Raw genomic sequence first — 25,306 nt, forward strand, 5'->3', positions numbered from 1 at the left:
ACTAGGGAATTCCCAGTCACAGTCTTTAAAGTCTATTTTGTCTGATAGAAGTATCACCACTCTGACTTTCTTTTGATTTGTATTTGCTTGAAATCCCTTTTCCCATCTCCTCTCTTTCAGTCTATATGTGTCTCGAGATCTGACACATACCTCGTGCTCAGTCACTTAGTCCTATCTGACCCTGTGCAACCCTTTGGACTATAGCCCGCCAGGCTTAGGCAGCATATATATGGGTCCTGTTTTTGTATCCATTCAGCCAGTCTGTCTTTTGGTTGGAGCATTTAGTTCATTTACATTTAAGGTAATTATCAGTATATATGCTCATATTGCCGTTTTGTTCATTGTTTTTTGGATTTGTTTTTTAGGTCCTTTTTTGCCTTTCTTCTTTTGTTCTCTTCTGTGATTTGATGACTATCTTTGATGTTGTGTTTGAATTCCTTTTTGTGTTTGGATATATTACAGATTTTTGTTTTGCAGTTAACATTAGGTTTTTGTATAGCGGTATATATATATACACACACACACACACACGTGCTTGTTTTAATTTGCTGATTTCTTTCAGAAGAGTTTTAGATACTCTGCATTTTGTACTCGGCTCCTCTCATGATTACTGTTTTGGGTTTTATATTTTACATCTAACTGTTTTGTGTGTCCCTTAACTGCTTATTGTGGATACAGAAATGTTGCTACTTTTGTCTACCCCACCCTCCAGTAGCTTTGTGTATGGGTGATTTCCTGCCTTTATTTTATATTTGCCTTTACCAGTAAGCTTTTCCATTTCCTAATTTTTTCATCACTTTAAGTGTATTGCACCACTCCTTTCTGATCTGCAGAGTTTCTGCTAAAAAAATCAGCTGATTGCCTTATAGGAGTTCCTTTGTATGTTATTTGTTACTTTTCCCTTATTGCTTTTAATATTCTCTGTTTATCTCTAATTTGTGTCATTTTGTTTACAAGTGTGTCTTGGTGTGTTTTTCTGTGGGTTAATCCTGTGTAGGACTGTGCTTCCTGAGCTTGGGTGACTGTTTCCTTTCCCTGGTTAAGGAAGTTTTCAGCTATTATCTGTAAATATATTTTCTCAGGCCCTTTCTCTTTCTTTCTTCTCCTTCTGCGTCCCCTATAATGTAAACATTAGTGCACTTGATGTTGTTCTAGAGGTCTCTTACACTGTCTTCATTTCTGTTCATTCTTTTTTCTGCTTGGTGGCAGTGATTGCCATACTTTGTCATTCAGCTCATTTATTGATAATTCTACCTCATTTAGTCTACTATTGATTCCTTTTAGTGAATTTTTCATTTCAGTTATTGTATTCTTCACCTCTTTTTGGTTACTTTTTATTATTTTCTAGTTGTTTCTTGAAAAGTTCTGGTTTATTGCTCTATGTATCTGTTTTCCTCGCAAGTTCTTCGATGATCTTTACAAGCATTACTCTGAACTCTTTCTTGGGTAGATTGCCTATCTCTACATCACCTGTTCTTCTGGGGTTTTATTTTGTTCCTTTGTCTGAAACGTTCCTTTGTTGCTTCATTTTGTCTACATTTCTGCTTGTGTTTTTATGTATGTAGTAGGTTAGTTATGTTTCCTGATTCTGGAGAAGCAGCTCTCTAGGAGATATCCCACGCATCCCAGGAATGCACTCCCCTCTCGTCATCCAGGGAACACGGGCCAGCTGTTCCTATGGTAGTGTCTGGCATGCATTTGCAGACTTGGTTTTTATTTCCTTACAAAAGTTTGTATCTATCACAAGTGTTTTTAATTCTCGGTTTAATTTTCAGATATAGTGATTATCAATAGATGTAACCCACAATAATTAGAGGGATTACGAGACTAAAAAGTTTATGAACTGCTGCTGTAAAAGATTACTCAGTATTGTGCAGAAGAAACCATTTTCATACAAGGCAAAATGAAATAAATGTCTTCTTTATCATGCAAGATTCTATCCGTTGTTTTGTATAACTGTAGGTGCTTCATTATCATTGCTGTATAATGTTTCATTGTAGAAATATACCACAATTTATACTGTTTAAAAATATTTTTGGCTGTGTCAAGTTGTCGTTACTGCACAAGGACTTTCTTTAGTTTCAGCAGGTGGAGACTCCTCTCTAGCTGCGATCTGTGGGCTTCTCATTGCTGTGTCTTCTCTTGTTGCAGAGCATGGGGTCTAGAGCAAAGGTTTCAGTAGTTGTGGTGGCCAGGCTTAGTTGCTCTGCAACATGTAGAATCTTCCTGGACCATGAATCGAACCCTTGCCCCTGCATAGGCAGGCGAATTCTTAACCACAGTTTATACTTTTCAATGGACATTTGAGTTTCTTACATTTTGAGGCAGCATCATAGGTTCCCCAACACTATTCCCACGTCTTGAGATTTGCTAGAATTCTCAGGACTTGGCATATTGTTGTGCCCAGAGCTGAGATTTAATCTGGAAAAATCCATGTGTAGGCTTCCTTTTTCCCCTGTATGAATGGTCAGAGAGAGTTCACTCTTCCCCCATCTGTGAAGGTACAGCAGCATATGTGTGATGTTTCTACCCAAGGAACACCATTAAACACTCGATGCCTGGGCAGATAGGCACTCTATGTAGCATGTATGAAACTACAGACTCCTAGAAGGAAAATTAGTGTTTAGCATAAATCAGAGCTTGTAAAAATAGTGCCCTCATCCATTGAGGGAAGGTGTTTTTGTTTCTTTGTTTGGGGTGAGGCTGCTGCTGCTGCTGTTCAGTCGCTTCAGTCATGTCCGACTCTGTGCGACCCCATAGACGGCAGCCCACCAGGCTCTGCCATCCCTGGGATTCTCCAGGGGGGTTCTGTTTATTGGTCAGATTTTAGAGTACCATGGAAAAGTCTTTCTGACTCTAGACTAATAAAATTTACCTTAAATGTCAAAACGAGTTTGAACATAATTGGAAGCAAAGTAGACATCAGAATTTGTCTGATACCATTTCCAGCAGCAAATTACTTTAAGTAGGATCTGCTTAATTTCAAGAGTAAAAGGGAAAAATGACAGCTCATTTGCACGTGCATGCACACACAAAATGAATTTTTTTCTAGCTATGAAAATATACTTTTTTTTTTTGTTTGGAGTCTCTATCTCAAGGAGAGCAGACAAGACTTCAAGAGAAAACATCTTGAGGATACATTGGAGTGGTTTGCTAGTCCTTGACAGTGAAAATGTTAGTTGCTCAGTCATGTCCGAATTTGCGAATCCATGAACTGTAGCCTTCCAAGCTCCTCTGTCCATGGGATTCTCCAGGCAAGAATACTGGAGTGGGGTGCCATTCCCTGCCCTAGGGGATCTTCCTGACCCAGGGATCAAAACTAGGTCTCCTTAATTGTGGGTAGATTCTTTACCATCTGAGCCAAACGTAGATATAGCCAATTGTCTCTTTTAAATGGCTGTGGTTAAGGTTTTGTTTTTTTTCTCTTTCAAATTTTTTAATTGTTTGATCATGAGAAGGTGGTAAGATATACATAGCACAAAGTTTATCACCTTAACTATTTTTTTCATCTTAACCATTTTTAAGTGCACAGTTCACTGGTTTTAAATATACTCATTGTTGGGACTTCCCTGGTGGTCCAGCAGCTAAGACTCTGTGCTCCCAACGCAGGGGACCCAGGTTCGATCCCTGGTCAGGGAACTAGATCCCACATGCTGAAACTAAGAGTTTCCCTGCTGCAACTAAGACCTGGTACAGCCAAAATAAATAAATATTTATTTATTTTTAAAAATAAATAAATAAATATACTCATTGTTTTGCAGCTATCAATCACCATCTACCTTCAGAATTTTTTTTATCTTTTGGAACTGTAACTTGAGCCCTTAAGCAATGATTCCCCATTTCCTTCTTTCCTCAGCTCTGTCAGCCATCATTCTACTTGACTACTCTAGGTACCTCATATTAGTGAAATCACAGTATTTATCTTTCTGTGGCTGGTTTATCTCACTTATATAATATTGTCAAGGTTCACCCTATTAGTCTAGAGTCATGTTGGAGAAGGCAATGGCACCCCACTCCAGTACTCTTGCCTGGAAAATCCCATGGACGGAGGAGCCTGGTAGGCTACGGTCCATGGGATCGCTAAGAGTCGGACACGAGTGAGCGACTTCACTTTCACTTTTCCCATTCATGCACTGGAGAAGGAAATGGCAACCCACTCCAGTATTCTTGCCTGGAGAACCCCAGGGATGGCGGAGCCTGGTGGGCTGCCATCTATGGGGTTGCACAGAGTCGGACACGACTGAAGCGACTTAGCAGCAGCAGCAGCATGTTGTAGCATGTCTTACAATTTTCTCCCTTTTTAATGATGAGTTAATACTTCATTATACACACACTCACACACATACACACTATGTTTTGCTTATGCGTTCATCCATTGATGAATACTTGAGATGCTTTCACTTTTTCAGTTATGATTAGTTTTGTATCAGTGTAGGAAATTATAAGTTCCTAGACACCAGTCAGCGCCCCAGCCTTGCAAGCAGGCTTTCCTAAAGTTAGCAGTTGTTGACCAACTATATTAAGTCTATTCTGTACAAATGCCATTGTAAATAATGAGCATTTTTATGTATAGTATATGTATGCAAGCATTGCATTGAACAATGGAATTGTGATTTCATAGGGTATACATGTATATACATTTAGTATATAAGGCCAAATTGTTTTTCCAAGTTGATGCCAGTTTATATTCTCACATATTGAGGTTTTCATTGAGATCAACATCTTGGGGCTTCCCTGGTGGCTCAGTGGTAAAGAATCCGCCTGCCCAGTGCAGGAGAGTCGGGTTCAATCCCTGATCTGGGAAGGTACCACATACTACGGAGTAACTAAGCCCGTGTGTCACAACTATTGAGCATATGCATTGGAGCCTGGGAGCCACAACGACTGAGCGCACGTGCCACAGCAGCTGAAGCTGGTGCATCCTAGAGCCTGTGCTCCACAAGAGAAGCCACTGCAATGAGAAGCCTGTGTACTGCAACTAGAGAACAGCCCCCACTTGCTGCAACCAGAGAAAAGCCCACACAGCAACTAAAACCCAGAATAGCCAAAACTAAATAGATAAATAAAAATAAATAAGCTTATTTTAAAATCAGCATTTTATGCAGACATAGACAAATGGATTTGTGGACACAGCGGGGGAAGAAGAGGGTGGGACAAATTTAGTAGCATCAAAATACATACATTACCATGTGTAAAATAGATAGCTAGTGGGAAATTGCTGTATAACACAGGGTGCTCAGCCTCGTGCTCTGTGAAAACCTAGAGGGATAGGATGGCAGGGGTGGGGAGAGAGCCTCAAGGGGTAGAGGATATATATCTACTTATGGCTGATTCACATTGTTGAGCATTAGAAACCAACACAACGTTGTAATGCAGTTATCCTCTAATTAAAATAGATCTTAAAAAAGATCAGTGTCTTAGTCCTTTTAGGCTCTTATAATAGAATATTAAAGAGTAGGTGGGTTATAAACAACAAATATTCATTTCTCACAGCTCTCAGGGTTGGTAAGTTCAAGATCAAAGTTCAACATATTAGGTCCTGTTTCATAGATGGTCTTCTCACTGTTTCCTCACAGGGCAGAAAGGGCAAGAGGGCTTTCTGGGATCTTTTCTGTGAGAGCTCTAATGCCATTCATTAGGGTTCTGTCCTCATGACCTAGTCATCTCTCAAAGGCTGTGCTTCCAAATAATGGAAATGAAGTTTCAGTGTAGAAATTTTGAGGGCTTACAGAAACATGTAATCTGTAGTAATTGGTATTGAAACTATATTTGGAGACAAGTGTTTGTTAAATTTAATATCTATTTGTTGTTAAAAAATGCACACTTAGCAGGAATTTCCTTAATCTGATGACAGTAGTATGTATAAACAGAAAACCTTCAGCAGACCTCTGCTTAATGGTGAAATTTCAAAAGCTTTACCTCAGATAATAGGAACTGGATAGAAAGTCTATTCTCTGTAAACCTGAACATTATAGCCTAGTAAATAAGGCATACTTCACTTTCACTTTTCACTTTCATGCATTGGAGAAGGCAATGGCACCCCACTCCAATACTCTTGCGTGGAAAATCCCATGGACGGGGGAGCCTGGTGGGCTGCCGTCTATGGGGTCGCACAGAGTCGGACACGACTGAAGCGACTTAGCAGCAAATAAGGCATAAGGATTGGAAAAAGATAAATAAAGCTATCATTATTTGTAGATGAAATGATTGTCTTATGCGTATTGCATTTGAGCTTACCAGTCTGTTCTTTTTCCTTTCTTTTTTTTTCCTTTTTCCCTTTTCTTTTTCTTTTTTTCTACCCTCTTGTTGAAAATTTTGTCTAATTTGGAAGAAATTAACATGTTTAGATTATTATATTTCCCCAATCCATGAACGCCTTATTTGATCTTCTTACATAAGGAATGGTTAAGATTTTGGCAAGCATATATAAATGCACGGTCATTCCATATGGAGAAAGCTTGCTTAGCAAAGTCAGAAAAGGTCACATAGGTAGCATAGCCAGAGTTTAGTTCACCTATGTGCATATGGTGTTTCTGTTGTGTAAGAGGTAAGTAAGGTCCTGGTTGTCCTTAACTATACCAGGAAGCAAGGGTGGCAATTACCACTGCAAGGTAAAGATAAATGTTTTCTACTCTGGCTACTTATCTGGAAAATACACATTCTGGAAGGTAGTTTATACCTTAAACTAGACAGTTCCTTTGACTTTCCAGTATTTCTCCTTGACATTCATCCTAAGAAAATGATAACCAATGTGCACTAACAGTATTTATAATGCCAAAAAAAATTTGAACCAGCTAAATGTTCTATAAATGCCTGAGTAAATGTGACAGTACCTCAGTTTAATGGAATATGATATGGTCATGTCCAGTGTGATTCAGAGATGTAACAGAAAGGTGTGTGTGTGTGTGTATGTAAGTCACTCTAGTCGAGTCCGACTCTTTGCGAGTTGGACCTGGCTGCTTTGTCCATGGAATTCTCCAGGCAAGAACACTGGAGTGGGTTGTCATTCCCTTCTCCAAGGGATCTTTCCAACCCAGGGATTGAACTCAGGTCTCCCACATTACAGGCAAATTCTTTACCGTCTGAACCACCAGGGAAGCTCCAACAGAAAGGTATACTTCTTCCTATTCCGCCTGACAAATACAGTAAAAAAAAAAGAACAGTTACATAAAGCAAAATTAAGACGACTCTTGAAAGGTTGAAGAAAGCAGATTGACTAGTGACCTTGAGACCCAAGGAAGTACATAGCAGTAAGTTCCCTTCATTTTATGCTTTCATCATATATCCTGGACTGTGGTCTGGAGAAATCAGTAACAAGGAAATGCTAATGAGCACAGACAAAAGCAAACCGAAAACCACCACCACAACAAACCCACCCCTTTCTAGCCGAAGGACTAGGAAAAGAGCGTCCGAAGTAGAAAACTGTTAGACGAAAATCACTCTATTATAGTCGACCAGCTCAGGAAAAAAACAATAATGTACAACCTTCCCTCTCCCATAAGAGACCTAGTGGCGAGTCTGAGCTCCCACCACTGCCCATCAGTAAGGAACCCCTCCTTCTCTTCAGATCAACAGAGGTTGAGTGGGAAGCTTGGGATTATACCGCAGCTGACAGCTTCAAGGAGTCTCCTGTTCTCAGTGGCACACTGATGAAGGATGCCTCAAAAACAATATGTAGATAACATCTGGAGTTTTAGAACCCAAAACATCCAGTATACTGCTGAAAGTCACTTATACCAAGACGTGACCATCTTGAGTGTAAAGAGAAAGTGTAACCAAGAGACATCAGTCAAGATGACCCAGATATTTGAAATATGTGATAGGGATTTTGAATCAACCATCATAAAAATGCTTCAGTGAGCGATTATACAAATGAAGAAATACAAAGGTCTCAGCAAGGATATAGAAGGTATAAAGTAGAACTAAATGCAAATTGGAGAACTGACGAATACAATAACGAAATTATAAAAACTCAGTGATGGACTCAACAATAGACTGGAAAGAACAGAGGAAATAATCAGTAGACTAGAAGCTAGACCACTTGAAAAAACTACCCACTCTATACAACATAGAAAAGTTAAAAAAAAAATGAACAGAACCTTGGGGATTTCAAAGAGATCTGAGTCATAGTAGGAAAGAAAGAATGCGGGGCTAAAATAACGGCTGAAAATATAACAAAAGACCTGTGTCTATAGATTCAACAGCTGAGCAGACCTCAAACAAGACATCACATCTGAGGAATTCCCTGGTGGTCCAGTGGTTAGGACTCCATGCTGTCACTGCTGAGCACCCTGGTTCAGTTCCTGGTTGGGGAACTGGAATATCCCACAAGCTGTGTGTCCTATTCTTTGTGCCCCATGGACTGTAGCCCGCTCTGTCGATGGAATTCTCCAGGCAAGAATACTGGAGTGGGTTGTCATTTCCTTCTCCAGGGGATTTTCCTGATCCAGGGATTGAACATGGGTCTCACATATTGCAAGCAGATTCTTTACTGTCTGAGCCACCGGGGAAGCCCCTTCTCATAATTTTTATTCCCTGATTGTCAGTAGATTTGGTTGCATTATATACCTATCATTTACTAAATTGGGCACTCAGGTTTAAAAGGAATTTTTTGATATGAAATGGGATAAGCTGTTCAAACATTTTCATTTAACATGGTTAAATTTGATACATTCTTTTTTCCTAAAGAAATATTTTAGTTTTTACTCAATATTGTATGCTGTATTTGGAAAATCAAACATAATTTCACATATAGAAATAACTACTGTTGTAACTTTCCTTCCAGACACTTAAAATATTATATAAATGTATGTGTATTATTTTAAAAAATGGATTATTGGAATATACTTCTATGTTTCTGATTTTTCACTTGGTATATTATATGTATCTTTCTTCATTTATGCATACAAATATACCACCCTAAGTGTTCTAATGTATGACTGCATTATAATTTTTAATGCAGTTTTGGACCTATATATTTTCCATTTCTTCTTATTAAGAAGTAATAGTTTGCTGATGAATAATTTGTGCGGTACATGTTACATCTTTGAACACTTGATAATTTTATAAAAATAAATCCTAGAAGTCGTCACCGTTCTTTTCGGCAAGCAAGAATTCAGATTAATATTTTGTTTTTAACCTAGTATGCTGTGTTTTAAGGAATTGAAGTAAAAATAACAATAGTTTGTGAACTTTGAAGAAAATATTTGTATTGTTCTATTCCTCTTAGAGAAGCTGAGAATCCTAGTTGAAAGAAAGGCTGGAAAAAATACTGGGGAAATGCTGAAAACTTTCCTGGAATACTAAAATCTAACTAGTGGAAGTCTGCTCACTTGGAGATACTCTGATTTGTAAACAGACCACTTGAAGAGCACCTATTTTTGTTATTAACTTCCAGCTTAGGAGATTTAGGGAACTGATGCCAGAAGTTAGGCAGAACCAATGAAGAAAACTGAAGAAATGAGGCTTCAAGTCATTTAGTTGACATCCTGGACTAATTTGGGAACTGTTCAACTGGAAACACTGTACTCTTGGCTACTTGTACCTAAGGTGACTTGTGATGGACCCCTCAAGACAGGGTACCTCAGTGCCACTCTTCATGGGAGGAATGCAATGCCCTGTTCTACCCACACTGCTGAGCATAGTGGGGAACTTACTAGATTTGGGACAGTTGAGAAGAAAATCAAAGAGGCTGGATTTCTTTCATAAAGGAAACAGAATCTGGTTAACTTTTGAGAGGGATCTGGGTTCACAATAGTGCTCTTGGAATTATCTTCATTATTCCAAAGGGCTCAGCACTGGCAGATTTATGTTAGGAGAACACTGCCCAGTTTTTGAAGTTGAACAGTGTTATTTTATCTTTTCAGAACTCAACAGTAACAATTGAAGAATTCCATTGCAAGCTCCAGGAGGCTACAAACTTTCCTCTTCGTCCTTTTGTTATTCCATTCCTCAAGGTAATTTTTATAACTACTGATTGTAAATTATCTTCAGCATTTCTTCAAAACTGCTACTGATCCCTCTTCTATGATCTACGTCAGGGCAGCTTGCCACATTTTCATATCTTTATTTTATTTGAGGCTGCTAGAGAAAATATGAGTGCAGTTTTCAGATAAGGTTTATGTTTGGTGAGATGACAGTTGCAAAAGCCTTGAGTTGTGGTCTATTTGCAGACACTGCTGATAACACACGGAGCAGGTGGGAGATGGGGAACAGGAGTGGGGGCGAGCTAGAGTTGTGTGCATGACATAATGATTGGGCTCTTAGCAGAAATAACTGGACATTCTTTTGGTTGTGGCCAGCAGGTAAAGAGTGTGTGTTATCAGTGGAGGCTGTCAAAACAGAGGCCTTTGCAGTTAGGACTAACCCTAAGGGTGGAAGAGCATGTGGGAAGTCATTGTTTGCTTCTCTCCTCCCCTCATTTAGTCTAGTTTCTACTTATGTCCTCTGAAATTACTTGTCCTCTGGAACGTAACTTTTGGGGACATTGTTTAAAATTATTGTGTGTCCCTGATATTCAAGTCAGGGTTAAATTTACATATTAAAAAAAGACAATTTTATTTTGAATTAATTTCATGCTCACAAAAAAGTTTTTAAGATGGTATAGTAAAATTCAGATTCTCTGAATGTTAATATTTTATCACATCTGCATTATTATTCTCTTCCTATTATCTTTTCCACAGAAATGTTTTAGAATAAGCTACAAGCATGATACATATGAATACTTTAGTATAATTATCAAATCTAGAAATTAACTTTGATACAGTATTATCTATAGATCTTATTCATATTCACCAGATATCCCACAAATGTCCTTTTTAACAAAATGTCTTGATTTTTGGTCCTGAATCTAATTCAGGATCACATGTTGGATTACACTGTCATGTCTCCCTTCAGTTCATTTTAATCAGAAACAGCTTCTCAGTCTCCTATGATCTGGATTTTAAAGAGTGCATGATAGTTATTTTATAGCATATACTTCAATTTGGATTTTTCTGATTCTGCTTTATGATTACAGTGAGGTTATACATTTATCACTGCATGCTGTCAGGAGATACAGATGTTAATTTGTCTCATAATTGATAATGTTGACTTTGATTAGTTAGTAAAGGTGGTGTCTACCATGCTTTTCCACTGGTGCTGTTTTTCCCTATTAAACAGTAATTTATAAAAACAAGAGACACATTAACGCATAGATATGTATTGATGAACCTGTTTGTAGGAAAGGAATGGAGGTGCACACATGCAGAACAGACTTGTGGACACAGTTGGAGAGGGAGAGAGTGGGACAAATGGAAAGAGTAGTGTTGACATTGGAGAAGGCAGTGGCACCCCACTCCAGTACTCTTGCCTGGACAATCCCATGGATGGAGGGTCCATGGGGTCGCAAAGAGTCGGACACGACTGAGCGACTTCACTTTCACTTTTCCCTTTCATGCATTGGAGAAGGAAATGGCAACCCACTCCAGTGTTCTTGCCTGGAGAATCCCGGGGACCGGGGAGCCTGGTGGGCTGCCATCTATGGGGTTGCACAGAGTCGGACACGACTGAAGCAACTTAGCAGCAGCAGCAGCAGTGTTGACATATATACATTATCATGTTCAAAATAGATAAATGGTGAGGAGTTGCTATATAACACAGGGTGCCAAGCCTGATGCTCTGTAATGACCTAGAATTACAGCTGATTTGAGTGGTTATATAGCAGAAACCAGCACAACGTGGTAAAGCAGTTATCTTCCAGTTAAATAATAAATTTTTTTTAAAGTGATATTATAACTCATAAAGATTTTTTAAAACTGAACCCGTGTATGTGACACAATTTGAATTGTATTTAATTCAATTCAATTAATGAGGGAATCTATAAGGTGTTATAACCTGTTCAGGAGAGAAGCCAAAGAATATACATTATAGATCAGGATTGTTGCTAAGAATATGCGAACAGGGAATTCCCTGGCGTTCCAGTGGTTAGAGCTCTGAGCTTCCACACTGCAGGGGGCACAGGTTCAATCCCTGGTCCAGAAATTATGATTCTGCGTGCCACAAGGTGTGGCCAGAATGAAAATATGCAAACAAAAGTAAAATTGGCTGCTTCTACAGTGGGGCAATGGAAAAGTCTCTAGAACCTTTACTGCATGTAATTTTATGCATGTTCACAGACAGCAAGTTTTTGCATTGCCATCGAAAGGTTAGGGTGCAGTGTTATAAAATAGGTTAAAGGCAATGAAAGGCTAGGGTCGGACACCATTGTATTCTAGACCAAGCACAGTTTGGAAACTTACGACCCGTATCCAGCCCACTACATGGTTTTACCAAGGACTAGAGAGAAGAATGATTTTTACAGATGAACGTTGGGATCGATTTGGTGATAGGAAATACTTATTTTCAACCCCAAATAAGCTAAAGATGTTATCCTCAGTCCATCCCTAGCAAATGAATTTCATTCTTTTCATTTACAGTAAACTATTACCAAAAAAAAAACTGAACTCAAATTTTTTATATTTTGACTTTTGTCAATACAATATTTGTGGAAATTTATTTTCTCTCCTTTATCACAATGTGAGTAGTCACATAATATCAACAGTTTTTGTCTCGACAAAATAAATATGTCCTGGTACCTTCTGTATTTCCTAAGAAAATGTAATAGCATCAAAAGGTTGAGTCAACTTACTGAAGTACTGATTCTGGTATTTGGGTTTTTTAATAAATGAGAGCATTCAAGACATGCAAGGAAATGCATAGGTCTCCATGCACAGCCTGTGTTGGGCTCTGTTCTGATGGCATTGACACCTTGGCCTCCCAGAGCTGTCTGGGGTGCCTTTTTCAGCCTTGAAAACAGCTGTGTGAGTTCTATCTTGGTCTCTTTTCTGTATATCAGAGCCAGTAGATAATTATTTCCCCCAAGACTCCAGAATCAGAGATTTGGAAAATTTGTGTTAATAAGAAACAATTAGCATTTTTAAAAATTCATCAAAGGGCACATGTCACAAGCGTCGAGATCTAACATTGTATTTTTTCCGATTAAGTTTTTACAGTTGCTACAAGATTGAGGTTATAAAATAAAAAACTTTAAAAGTGTTTTATATCATCAAATTCTCTATTCTTAACTCTTGTTATTTTGGAAAACAGCATGAGGTAGGTTGTTCTGGCAGCTTTTTGGCTAGCATTTGGGTTTTTGTCAATTTATTTCTGCTTTAAAACAGTCACTAATTATGGTGCTTGCTAAATTAACTGTTGGTAAAGGGATGAGTACTTGCATATATTAAACTCTCCTTTCACTTGCTCGTCTGTTTCCCTCAGGATAAAGACTTATTATGAGCTCAGTCTGAGTTGTTTTCAAATTTGAGGGAAAATATAATTATTCTTTTAATAAAATAAATGTGGGGAAAGTATATTTTAAATATGAAGGACTTACAGTTAAATTTAAAGGTGCACAGGGTTTTTTGTATGATTTGTCTCATTAGAGGTTTAAGTTTGAGGAGAAGTAAAAATAATCAGTACATAAATAATTATCCTTTTACAAAATAAGGGAATGTGCTTAATGGAGCACCACAGTAAGAAATAGATTCTGCCCGTGGGATACCTGTGTATACTCAGATACTAAACTAGTCTAAGGCTTGTTGCCCCATTCCTATCACTCCTGTTACTTTTTTTAAGACCCCGTGTTCCAACTAAGCCGGAGTAGTTGCTGTTTCCAGAATTCCATGGCAGCTCTAAGAGAGAACAGGAAGGCAAGGTTTTTGTGCTATCAGAATGTCCTAGGATTCAGAAGAGAGAACCAGGATTTAAAGTGAGAAAGGAAAGAGGGAATGCCTTCTACTCCTATGTAGGCATTACTAATTCTCTAACTGATCAAAATCTTCAGAAATGTTTAAGTTTTAAAACTATTATGTTCAACAAACCTTTATGGAGCTTTGACTCTGTGCTAGGGCCACAAAGGTAAATAAAGCACAGTTTCTTGCTTAAAGGGATTTAGATCTTGTGGAGACAATAGACAAGTTAACAATAATTTAAGCTCAGTATAATGGATGTCATATGAAAATTGGACTGACAAGGAGAGAAGGGCTTTTGTTTTGTGTCACCCTGTTTGTGAAAGCCTTTGGAGGTGCTGAGCCCTGTGTGTAGGGCCCAACACTGGGAAGACTGCCTTCCAGCCCCTGCCTCTTCTTTTCAAGGCAAACCTGCCTCTGCTGCAGCGAGAACTGCTGCACTGCGCACGGGCTGCCAAGCAGACCCCATCCCAGTACCTGGCTCAGCACGAACACCTTCTGCTCAACACAAGTATTGCGTCCCCTGCTGACTCCTCTGAGCTGCTCATGGAAGTGCATGGAAATGGAAAGAGGCCCAGTCCAGAGAGGTGAGCCGAGAAGAGCTTCTTTGTCCTTGATTTTCTGGAACTGCTCTGGGCTTTCCTTTTCTTGTGAAAGAAAAAGAACTGGATGACTGTGGTTATATATAGGTATGGACTCAGAATTTCTAAGGCTAGTTTTGCTTTGTCACAGCATCAGGCAGCAGAATGCTTTTCAGCTCTTCAAATGACTCTGTACACCCCTACTGATAAATTCTCCTCTTGAGTATTCTGTGGGTCCACTGCTCTAAAACCATAGAAAATATAATCTGTTTAAGACATTTTTTTCTGATGTGAAGTCTTATAAACGTATCATTACTTTACTTTGAAAATTGAAATTATATTGATTTTAATTTACCCTGGAAATTTATGTATGAGTATCTAACACTGTTTTCTATGGTTTGTTGAGGAAGCAACATTTTAATAACAGTGGAAAATTTGCTACAATTGAAGCAAATGACTAAAAATCCTACCAGATCACAAGTGTATTAATTTTGTGAGCCTTTTTCCTCCTGTGTGGAGAATTGTCTCCTTCCAGTACTCACCTCCACAGTAGCAAATTTAACCTTGAACAGCATTTCTAAACATAGTTGAATCCATAATCTTCCATAGTACTGTCAAGTAAGAAAATGTGTCATCTCCTTAATTTCTCCATTGCTTCATGAGGTTGAGATGTTTCTGTTTGTTGTGGATGGATTTGACCTCTCCTCTTGTGCTGGGATAAATCAGTGGTTTCTTTTAACCTGCCTGGCCCCTGAAGACATTTCATTTCATGCCTCATCTCAAACCGTTTCTTAACATCTTCCTGTTTATGAAAATGCACAATAGCACACAGTAGGTGCCCGGGAAATGTTTGCACCAACACTTGCTGACAGGTTCAGACATGTACTTGCCCATTCTTCTACAGGCGGGAAGAGAGCAGTTTTGAAAGAGATGCAATTGCTCCTGAGCCTCCTGCCAAGAGAGTGTGTACCATTAGCCCTGCTCCCCGGCACAGTCCTGCCCTCACTGTGCCCCTCATGAATCCTGGGGGCCAGTTCCACCCTACTCCTCCGCCTCTTCAGCACTACACCTTAGAAGATATCGCAACTTCCCACCTGTACCGTGAGCCCAGCAAGATGATAGAACATCGAGAAGTTCGTGATAGACACCACAATCTTAGTAAGTGGCATAAACAGCACAGTAATGATTTAAATTCAGATTGAATATGTGGTTTTCTTTCCGTCTCAGTGATAAAGCAAAATAGTATCATCATTGCTTTTTTCCCATTGATAAAACAATATTATACATGAAAAGAATGTTAGAATTATAGTATTCTCATTTGAAATTGATCTCAATTCATACTTTGTTTCTGTTATCATTATAGGGTGGAAGTGGGCTAAACATATTTTAGGAAATACACAGTGAAAAGCATTTAAAAATAAAGGGATATTACTTATTCTGATATGGTTCAGAAGAGAAATGGAGAATGGCAAAGTGAGATAAAATTACTCACATTTAGGAAATCTGGGTGAAGGGTATATGAGAATTCTTTATTCTTGCAACATTTCGGTAAGTCTGAGTTTATTTCAGAATGAAATGTTTTAGAAGTTAAGCAACAAAGATGTAAAACATGTGGTGAAAGGTGCAGAGACATTTAGGTCAGAGGTGAGGCATACCTGAAGTTAAATCTTGATTCTGCATTATAACTAGCTGTGTGATCTGATGCAAGTTGCGTAGGCTTTCTGTGCCTCAGCTTACTCATTTCTAAAATGGAGAGAAAACCACCCCCTGTGCTGGGTCATTGTCATGTGCCAGGAATGCCTGGCATATGTGTCCTTAGCAACCATTAAATTTAAGAAAAAACAAGTCCCCTAGCAAACCTCACCTGAGATCAGTTGTTTTTTAATTAATTTTTTTTTCAATTATGAAAGTATGATAACACATTTACAAGAGACTCGGAAAATGCAGAGTGAGATCAGTTTTGAACAAAGCTCTTTGTCATGTACTCATGTAACTTTACTGCAGAAGGTTTTTTGCAGTTGTTCTGCTGAGATGTGTCAGAGCAGAGAACCAGAGGGCTACTAGCTTCCAGGATTGTTCATACATTTCCATGTGTGGGTTGCCCGTGGAGTAAAAAGTTGCAAAACATTTGCCTGTCTCCCTTCTGACTTAGACTCACTGTCATCTTTCAGACTTGAACCACAGTAGGGCTCTGTCTTCATGCAGTGGTAGCTGAATGGTGAGGGCCATGACAGCAGTGATGTTCTCAGCCACCAGCATTTACTGAGTCTTAAGTACTTAGATTGTGGAATACGTCAGTTGTCTCATTTAATCCTCACACATGGGGCTCCATGGAGTTTACATCTTTTTATACATGAAAATAGACAGAACTGTGGTCAGAATCACATAGCTGCTGCTACTGCTACTGCTAAGCCGCTTCAGTCGTGTCCGACTCTGTGCGACCCCATACACGGCAGCCCACCAGGCTCCGCTGTCCCTGGGATTCTCCAGGCAAGAACACTGAAGTGGGTTGCCATTTCCTTCTCCAGTGCATGAAAGGGAAAAGTGAAAGTGAAGTCGCTCAGTTGTGTCCGACTCTTTGCGACCCCATGGACTGCAGCCTACCAGGCTCCCCCGTCCATGGGATTTTCCAGGCAAGAGTACTGGAGTTGGGTGCCATTGCCTTCTCCAATCACATAGCTAGAAAGTGGCAAAAACAAGATTCTGACCCCAGTTGTCTGATGCTGAGAGCTTGGCTATGTTCCCAGTATGCTATGATGCCTCCCTTAGCAGCTGTTCTGTATGTTTCATTTTATGTTAAAAATGAGACTTCCTATTGATCTCTTCTATATTCGTACAAGTTTTTTGCCAGTTGAATCCATTAGAGAGAAGCATGCCACAAACTAGCTATAACTGCGTTTTGGTCAGGTTTTCCTTGTATTTCTACTAATTTTAGAAAGAGGTTTTTCTTTCATCTTCAAGTATTCTGCTCAAAAGATCTTTATAAGAGACACAGATGCATGGAACAATTTTATGGACTCTGAGGGAGAAGGTGAGGGTGGGACGTTCTGGGAGAATAGCATTGAAACATGTATGTTATCATATGTGAAACAGAACACCGTTCCATGTTCGATGCATGTGACAAGGGCTCAGGGCCAGGGCAATGGGATGATCCAGAAGGATGGGATGGGGAGGGAGGTGGGTGGGGGGTCCAGGAAGGGGAACACATGTAAACCCATGGCTGATTCATGTCAATGTATGGCAAAAACTATTACAATATTGTAAAGTAATTAGCCCCCAACTAAAATAAATAAATTTATTAAAAAAAAAAAAAAGAATAAAAAAAAAAAGATCTTTAATTCTCTACCTTGATGCTTCTATTTTACAATCAACCATTTGTCTTCCAATCTGGATATATGTTCTGTAATTTTCTCCAGTCCTCTTTTGAAAACATATGCCTTAATAAAATAGTTCTTACCTAATCAGTTCCCACCCCTCATATTTAAACAAATAAACTGTAACAGTCCCCTAATTTATTATCCTAAAATGAAATTTATGGATACTATCATATGGACAGAGGAGCCTAGCAGGCTACAGTCCATCGGGTAGCAAGAGTCAGACACAACTGCATCACTACTAGTGCATAGCCTGCCTTAGTGCCATAATTTTAGGATCAGTATTCTAAAGTAGGATATTAATATGTAAGAAAGTATTTTATAATACGTTAGTGCTCAGGCATGACTACACAAAAAGATATGATGAAATAAGCAGATGGTTGCACAAATACAGATTCACTATGAACACAACGCCTATAAATTCAGACTGATGACAGGTCACAAAGAGTTGGGCACAGCTGAAGTGACTTAGCATGCACACAATTGTGTTACATTGATGATTCAGATACCAGGAGTAGTGGTGACATATGACATGATTTTTCAAAATAGTGGATAATTCAGTATACCCTTGATTCACACAGTCATTGCATTCTTGCAAATTTCAATAATATGTATCAAAACCATGCAACAAATAATACTTTGGGAGTACTGAATTGTTTACAAGTGCTTGTACAGCACCAACTCTGTTTATGGTGATTAAGTCTTTGTATTCTGCTGCAACCTTGCCAACAGTTAGTATGATTGACAATTTAATTTTTTCCAATATATAGATGTCAGATTATCTTCATGAACATTTTATTTACACTGTGTGACTACTTATAAGTTTGAATATCTTTTCATATGTTTATAAATTGTCTCTGCTTTTTTTGTCTGGGGCGTAACCATTTATTTCTTTTACCTACTTTTCTTTTGGCCTGTTTGTCCTTCATAATTGATTTGTAGGAGTTTTTAATACATTCTGTGTAGTGATTTGTTGGTTTTATGTCATTTTTTGGTTTTAAGTCATTGTGAATCATTAGCCTTAACAATGTGCTCATAGCTGGTATGGATGAATGTGTATTTACTTGGTAGAATTCTGTTTACTGTATTCTTCTCTTTATCTTCAAATTTAATTTCTAATAGGTCTAAATGGAGGCTATCAGGATGAGTTGGTAGACCACCGTTTGACAGAAAGGGAATGGGCTGATGAATGGAAACATCTTGATCATGTAAGAATTTTACTGTGTATAATTTTCGTAACTACTTATTACTTTTCATCCTAAACATTACTGAGAGTAAAAGTGTGTATGCTTGAAGTGAACTTAACCAGAGCTACAATGTCTTTGCAATAATAGCTGATTATCTCCTACTCCCCAAACTAGAGTGTGAAGAGTAAGTCCCAGATCTTTGTGGTGGGGTTTTCATTTTAGGTCATAACCAAGTGAAACTCGGTAGTATAATGGTTAAAAACATAGGTTTATGAGTTTTAGGTCCCAACTTTGCCACATCCTATCTTTGCAATGGTAGGAAGATAGAAAAGTTAAGTCTAAAAATGGTGAAGGAACTTGCCCATTACCATTTTTAGGCTTAATTTTTATATATTAAAAAAAACTAATGCTGTATTTGAATTTACAGGGGGAGTTAGAATGATATACAAGGTGCTTATCACAGGGCCTGGTATAATAAATGGAGCTTCTCTAAATACAGATGAGAATTAGTACACTGGCACAGAATGTAAACTTAAGTTCTCTGCCCCACTGGAAAAGAGAGTTTCCCCTCTCACTTAAAAGTGAAGAGGAGATGTAATACCTCCTTAAAATATACATACAATAGCTTTTCCTTTCTGAGTGGTGTTGTCTCTGAACATAATTTCTCTGATTGCATTCTTACATAAACCTGCTCTGGGCAGAGATTATACTGTGCTTTCACCATACTCTGAAGAATCATATTACAATGAGACTGGCTGCTTCAACCTTGAAGAATCCAAAAAATAATTAGTTTGAAATCTTAAAAAAAAGAAAAGTATGTGTATATATTTAAAGAGAAACAATAAGATAGGCTTTCAAATGTAAACTCTATTGCTAAATCTGTAAGATTCTTAAGCCTTTATTCTGTGTATTTTGTTTACCTTTCCTCGATGTTCAATGTTGATTGTCTGAATGTCCTTATCCTGTGGCTTTGCCTGACCTTCTGCCCGGCTCAGGCCCTCAACTGCATTATGGAAATGGTAGAGAAAACAAGGCGCTCCATGGCAGTCCTGAGGCGCTGTCAAGAATCAGACCGTGAAGAACTCAACTACTGGAAAAGACGATTCAACGAAAACACAGAGATGAGGAAAACAGGGAGTGAGTTGGTCTCCAGGCAGCACAGTCCTGGGAGTGCAGATTCTCTCAGCAATGGTAAGGGGAGAGTCTCTTTAGTTGGCAAGGGAGGCTTTTTATATATCTTTTGTTCTTATTGTTATTTTTTATATTTGAGGCTTTTTATATTTTCCTTTAAAAGGAAAATGGTACTTGATTGTGGAATTATAAAGACCTTGGGAATTATGAACACTAAATCACAAAATATGTCAAGAACTTGGTCAGTATCTGGTATGTTCAAAAAATGTTGTCTTCCTCACATAGAATGAGAATGTTTGTCATTTTGTTCTGTTTTCAACTCTATACTGTGTATAAGTATGGGGTGATGTTCAAAGAGTGTTTGAATGTTAAATTGAGCCTGGCTGAATGTTCTTGGGACATCTCATGTACATCACATTCATTCATTTCTTATAGTAGCTCTCAAAATACTCACCTCAGCTTCCCTCCGCTTTTTCCCACTCCCTGTGTAGAAAAATACCGTTTATCAACCTCTGCCTGGACAAAAAACCAAATAGTTTTACTGTATACTAAGCTAGGTCGTCCCTTCCTGCCTTTTCCCATCCTGAAGCAGTAGAGATGAAAATTGTTGAGCTCTCAATCCAGGATATATCCAGGACACCACCTGAAACTATTCCTCCAAAAATGTTCCCTTGCATTCACCTAGTGGCTGAAAAAGTGCCCTGTCCAAAGGCATGGCTAAATGAGGAGCCACCTGCGATCAGACTGTGTCGCCTAGAATTCTAACAAAACAGTTGTTAGATTAATAACCCACAATTTAGGGGGAAAAAAATCACCTCCCATCCGCCTTCATTGTGGTATCTACCACATTTGGATAGGATGTTCCCTAACACAGGAAATAAACCATAAAGTGGAAAAACATGGAGGAAGGGAATCCCTGGGATACTTGGGAGGATCCCAAACAACAGTGGGACTTTCCAGGCTGAAATAGTCTGGAAAGTAGCCAGTTCAGAGTAGAATACCCGAGAAGCTGGCTGGAGATTTCCTCAAGAAAAGGGAATTTATAATATATTGACACCACAGGAAGAGAGTTTGAGATTGAATTTGAAATAATTACAAATTCAGTTGTAATTATTGATGTAACAGAATTTGAGTATATTTATTTGGGGGAGAGGAAGAAGGAAATTTTTATTATGTCTGGTGGGCTGAAAAAGGAATGAAATTCTTTCCCACTGAAAAGCCTAATCAATTAATAATGCCTGCAACTGAAAGATCAAGGTGTACCAATATTGAAAGAATCAGCTGAAAAGGACTTTACCATTGTTACAGCAGAAAGTATATATATGTGTACATATATGACCTACAGAGAGGTGATGCTCCTAGTGTGGTTTGGGAGACCTTAACCGTGAACAGTGGGTTCTAAGCCAGGCGCTTTTCTTCAGTCATTAACCCTGGATGCCCCTCAGAACCCATCTAAGGGCCTTTGGGAAGCTCCTGGTGCCGCGGCCCCAGCTCCAGAGGTTCTGATTTAATTTGTCTGAGATGGGACCTGGTCTCCCACAGTAGAGAACCATTTCTTTTTGTTTGGAGCAACCTCATGAAGTGTAGGTATCTTTTTCTTTCTTTCTTTTTTTTTAACAGTCAAACTGTATGGCTCATTGTAGAAAATACAGAAACATATAAAGAATTTACTAGTTCATCATCCCACACTGAAGAGCTTTGGAATGTATCTGAGAATTCTGTATTACAACTTTATGTTGATTTCTTTGAAAACATAACTGCATATTAAACATGTTTCTCACATTATTGAAGATTTTATAAACATGATTTTAATGACTACTACAGTATTCCACCATGTAAATATACTATTATTTTTTTAAGCCATTCTTATTGTTGAACTAAAGGTTTTTTGCTTATTTTTTGTTTTATGGTAAGTGATATAATATATAAAATCTTTACAGGTGGGGATTTTTCCTTTAGGATACCCTTAGCAATAAATTAATGATTTATGGATACAGGCATTTTTGTTCACTTGATCTTGTTTTGTTTTAATGGATGAGATAGTTAATATGGGGTCAAATCTAACATTTTATTTGTAGTTTTTCCTTGACCTTGATCCCTTCCCAGGGCACAATAAATTTCATCTGTATTCAAGTTTTATGTGTTTGCATATTAACTATCCAACTATAAATTCTCCAAATAGCTTAAATTTTCCTACCATCAATTGATACCCATCCTTTACCTGTTAAAATGAAATAATTATCATACGCTAATTTTGTTAACACTTAAATATTATAGTCTTAAGTATTATAGTCTTTCTGACTATATTAGTTATCAGTTTCGGTAATAATAGCTGTACGGGCTCTTACTGTGTTCCTGCCAGTGCTAGTAAGCCTTTTACATGTGTTTTCAAGCCTGCCTATGGAGATAATAGGAACTACCTTTAGATTCATCTACAGATGGAAAAACTGAGGCTTAAATAAGTTAGAAACTTGGCATAAGTAGTCCTACAGCTTATTAAGTTTATTCCAGAACCAGCATACATGCTTAGCAATTAGGATAGCTTCCCAATGTAATATCAAACTTAATTATTATAGCTTCAGAATGTGTTTTAATATCTGGTAATATTAGATCCCCTTCGTTTTCTTGGGTATTTTTTTTTAATGGAATTTTTTTAAATGAACTGCATTGCAAAAATGTCAAGCAGTACAGAAACATAGATTGTGAAAATCTTCCCTATCCCACTTTTTACCTCCTCCACTCCTGGGCTCACTTATTAGCAGATTAGTGTTCCTAAGAAATTTTGTATGCCTATAGTTAAAGATAATTTTTTTCTCAGTTTTTTGAAGTTTTTTGAACACATAGAAGTACTAAAAGAGCAGCAGCAGCACAGTGACCAGTCATGTGCCTGTGCCTCCATTCACCCTTGTTTTCACGTTTGCCACATTGGCTTTCTCACGTGCTTCATTCTATTTCTCCTAAGAGCTAGAGCATCCTCTAGCTTTCTTTCTGTCCCCACTTCTGATCCAAATGCTTGCATTCTCTGTCTGACCTTTGATTAATAGCCTCTGAAACTCTAGTTTTCTTAGTAAATGAACTGAAAATTTTGACTTCTGGAAATACCATGAAGATACCACATCTTTATCCATTCATACGTTGATGGACACTTTGGTTGCTTCCATATCTTGGCGATTGTAAATAATGCTGCTGTGAACATTGGGATGCTTATATCTTTTTGAATTACTATATTCATTTTCTTCAAATATATACCCAGGCATGGAGTAGCTGGATCATATGGTAGTTTTTTAGTTTTGTGAGGAACTGCCATACTGTTTCCTATAACGTCTGTACCAATTTACATTCCCCCCAACAGTGTACAAGGATTCCCTTTTCCTCACCTTCACCAACATTTGTTATTTGTGGTCTTTTTGATGATAGCCATTCTGATAGGTGTGAGGCGACATCTCATGGTTTTGATTTGCTTTTCTCCAGTGATTAGCAAGTGAGCATCTAAAAATTAAGTGTACTATTATAATCAATTTATAATTCATATAAATGAATGTATATGTTTGAATCTTTCTAAGTTTTTCACAAAAGTAAAACATGCCAATTATAGACGGTTCTGACACTATGCTGTTTGTCTCTCTCTCTGTAGATTCTCAGCGGGAATTTAACAGTAGGCCGGGAACAGGATATGTACCTGTGGAGTTTTGGAAAAAGACTGGTATGTCTGTCTGCTTAGGGGTCACATGTACTCACTGATTTGAGTGTAGAGTACATATTTGTGAAAAGGTGATTTTCTCATAACTTCTACTTCAAAAACCTCTAGGCCCTGGCTTCTCCCCCTTTAGCTGTCCCCACTCTGGACTTCCTGTTGTCTTCCTTGCTGGTGAGAATTTGGAGTGACTCTGTACAGTCCATCCAAGTCCTTTTCACCCGCTTCTACTGGGAGGCATTAAGGAACTGACTCTGCTCTATTTATATGCCCCGTTTCTGGGAGTATAGCTTACTTCATTCCCGCCTGCCCTCACCACTGTATTCTCACACTCCCACATTTGGTTCACTCTGCTCTTCCTTTCACCTTCACTGTCTCCAGCTTCATCAGGACTGTTCTTGCTAGGTGTCATTTTCTACAAGAATAAAGGAGGGTAGGAACTGCTTGTTGTGGTAAGACAGGGATTATGCTAACCTCATATACCTTATCCCAATACTATCCTTGTTTCCTTCTTGCCTCCCTTTCTCAGTGGAATTAATAGTTTTGGGGTTTCTTCCTAAGAAAAAATTTATTTCTACAAAAAGATTAACACCCACTTAATTTCAAGACCATAGTATAAACAAATGGACAGACAAATCATGTTATGAGAAATACAGATAACGCTATTGCAAAATGTTTATTTTCACTGACATTCAGCAGAGTACAAGATAATGCAACCCTGACCAATTAGCCCACAAAGTCTTTAACACCTAATTATTGACAAAATTTTATTGGACTCTGTTAATTTCACTAAATAATTCTTAATGGATTAATAAGATGAATAATGAATAATAATACTTAATGAATTATTAAGTATTACCACCTGTGAACACATGAGTATTTTGAAATCATTTCTCACTTGCATGCTTTTGAATCTTTCCTTTTAGAAGGGAATGATTCAGGGACTTCCCTGGTGGTCCAGTGGTTAAGACTCCGAGCTTCCAGTACAGGGAGAACAGGTTTGATCCCTGGTTGGGAAACTAAGATTGCATATGCCACATGGCACAGCCAAAAGAATTAAAACGAATTTGAAAATTATAGTGAAAAGTAGACTTACTTGGTGGTTTAGCGGTTGAGAATCTGCCTACCAATGCAAGAGACATGGGTTTGACCCTTGGTCTAGGAAGGTTCCACATGCGGTGGGGGCAGCTAAGTCCACAGACGACAACTACTGAGCCCACGCACCCCTGAGCCCATGCTCCAAACAAGAGATGTCACTACAGTCAGAAGCCCACCCACCACAACTGGAGAAAGCCCGTGCACAACAGCAAAGACCTAGGGCAGCCAGAGATAAATAAATAAATTTTTAAATAACAGTAACGATCTGGAATGATGCCCTGCAATCCATGATTGTAAGGAATGATCCAGATTTAGACTCACAAGTTGTTAAAGCAGCAGTGATATAAAAAGAGGACTACATCAAAGCCTTTGACTGTGTGGATCACAACAAACTGTGGGAAATTCCTAAAGAGATGGGAATACCAGACCACCTGACCTGCCTCCTGTGAAATCTGTATGCAGGTCAAGAAGCAAC

At 38.4% G+C, this 25,306-nt stretch overlaps 1 protein-coding gene and 1 non-coding gene across 13 annotated transcripts in view; both read left to right on the forward strand.

Moving 5' to 3' along the window:
• CBFA2T2 (CBFA2/RUNX1 partner transcriptional co-repressor 2) overlaps nt 1-25,306 on the forward strand; it is a 141,973-nt gene that overhangs the window by 105,307 nt on the left and 11,360 nt on the right. For all 12 annotated transcript variants that reach the window (XR_014073847.1, XM_081559724.1, XM_081559726.1 and 9 more), the window contains exons 4-9: nt 9,867-9,956; nt 14,172-14,353; nt 15,252-15,505; nt 18,844-18,929; nt 19,904-20,099; nt 23,674-23,742. Coding sequence is in view for 11 of the 12 variants with exons in the window: in XM_081559724.1 (XP_081415850.1) it covers nt 9,867-9,956; nt 14,172-14,353; nt 15,252-15,505; nt 18,844-18,929; nt 19,904-20,099; nt 23,674-23,742 (877 nt within the window). In the remaining variant the exon portion in view is untranslated. The remainder of the gene's footprint in view (nt 1-9,866; nt 9,957-14,171; nt 14,354-15,251; nt 15,506-18,843; nt 18,930-19,903; nt 20,100-23,673; nt 23,743-25,306) is intronic.
• Nucleotides 3,567-3,639, forward strand: TRNAG-CCC (transfer RNA glycine (anticodon CCC)). The gene has a single exon. It is a non-coding gene; the product is annotated as a tRNA-Gly (tRNA).

The sequence above is a fragment of the Giraffa tippelskirchi genome, chromosome 13 (assembly GCF_054371585.1).
Source record: "Giraffa tippelskirchi isolate mGirTip1 chromosome 13, T2T-mGirTip1v1.2.pri, whole genome shotgun sequence".
Classification (NCBI taxonomy): Eukaryota; Metazoa; Chordata; class Mammalia; order Artiodactyla; family Giraffidae; genus Giraffa; species Giraffa tippelskirchi.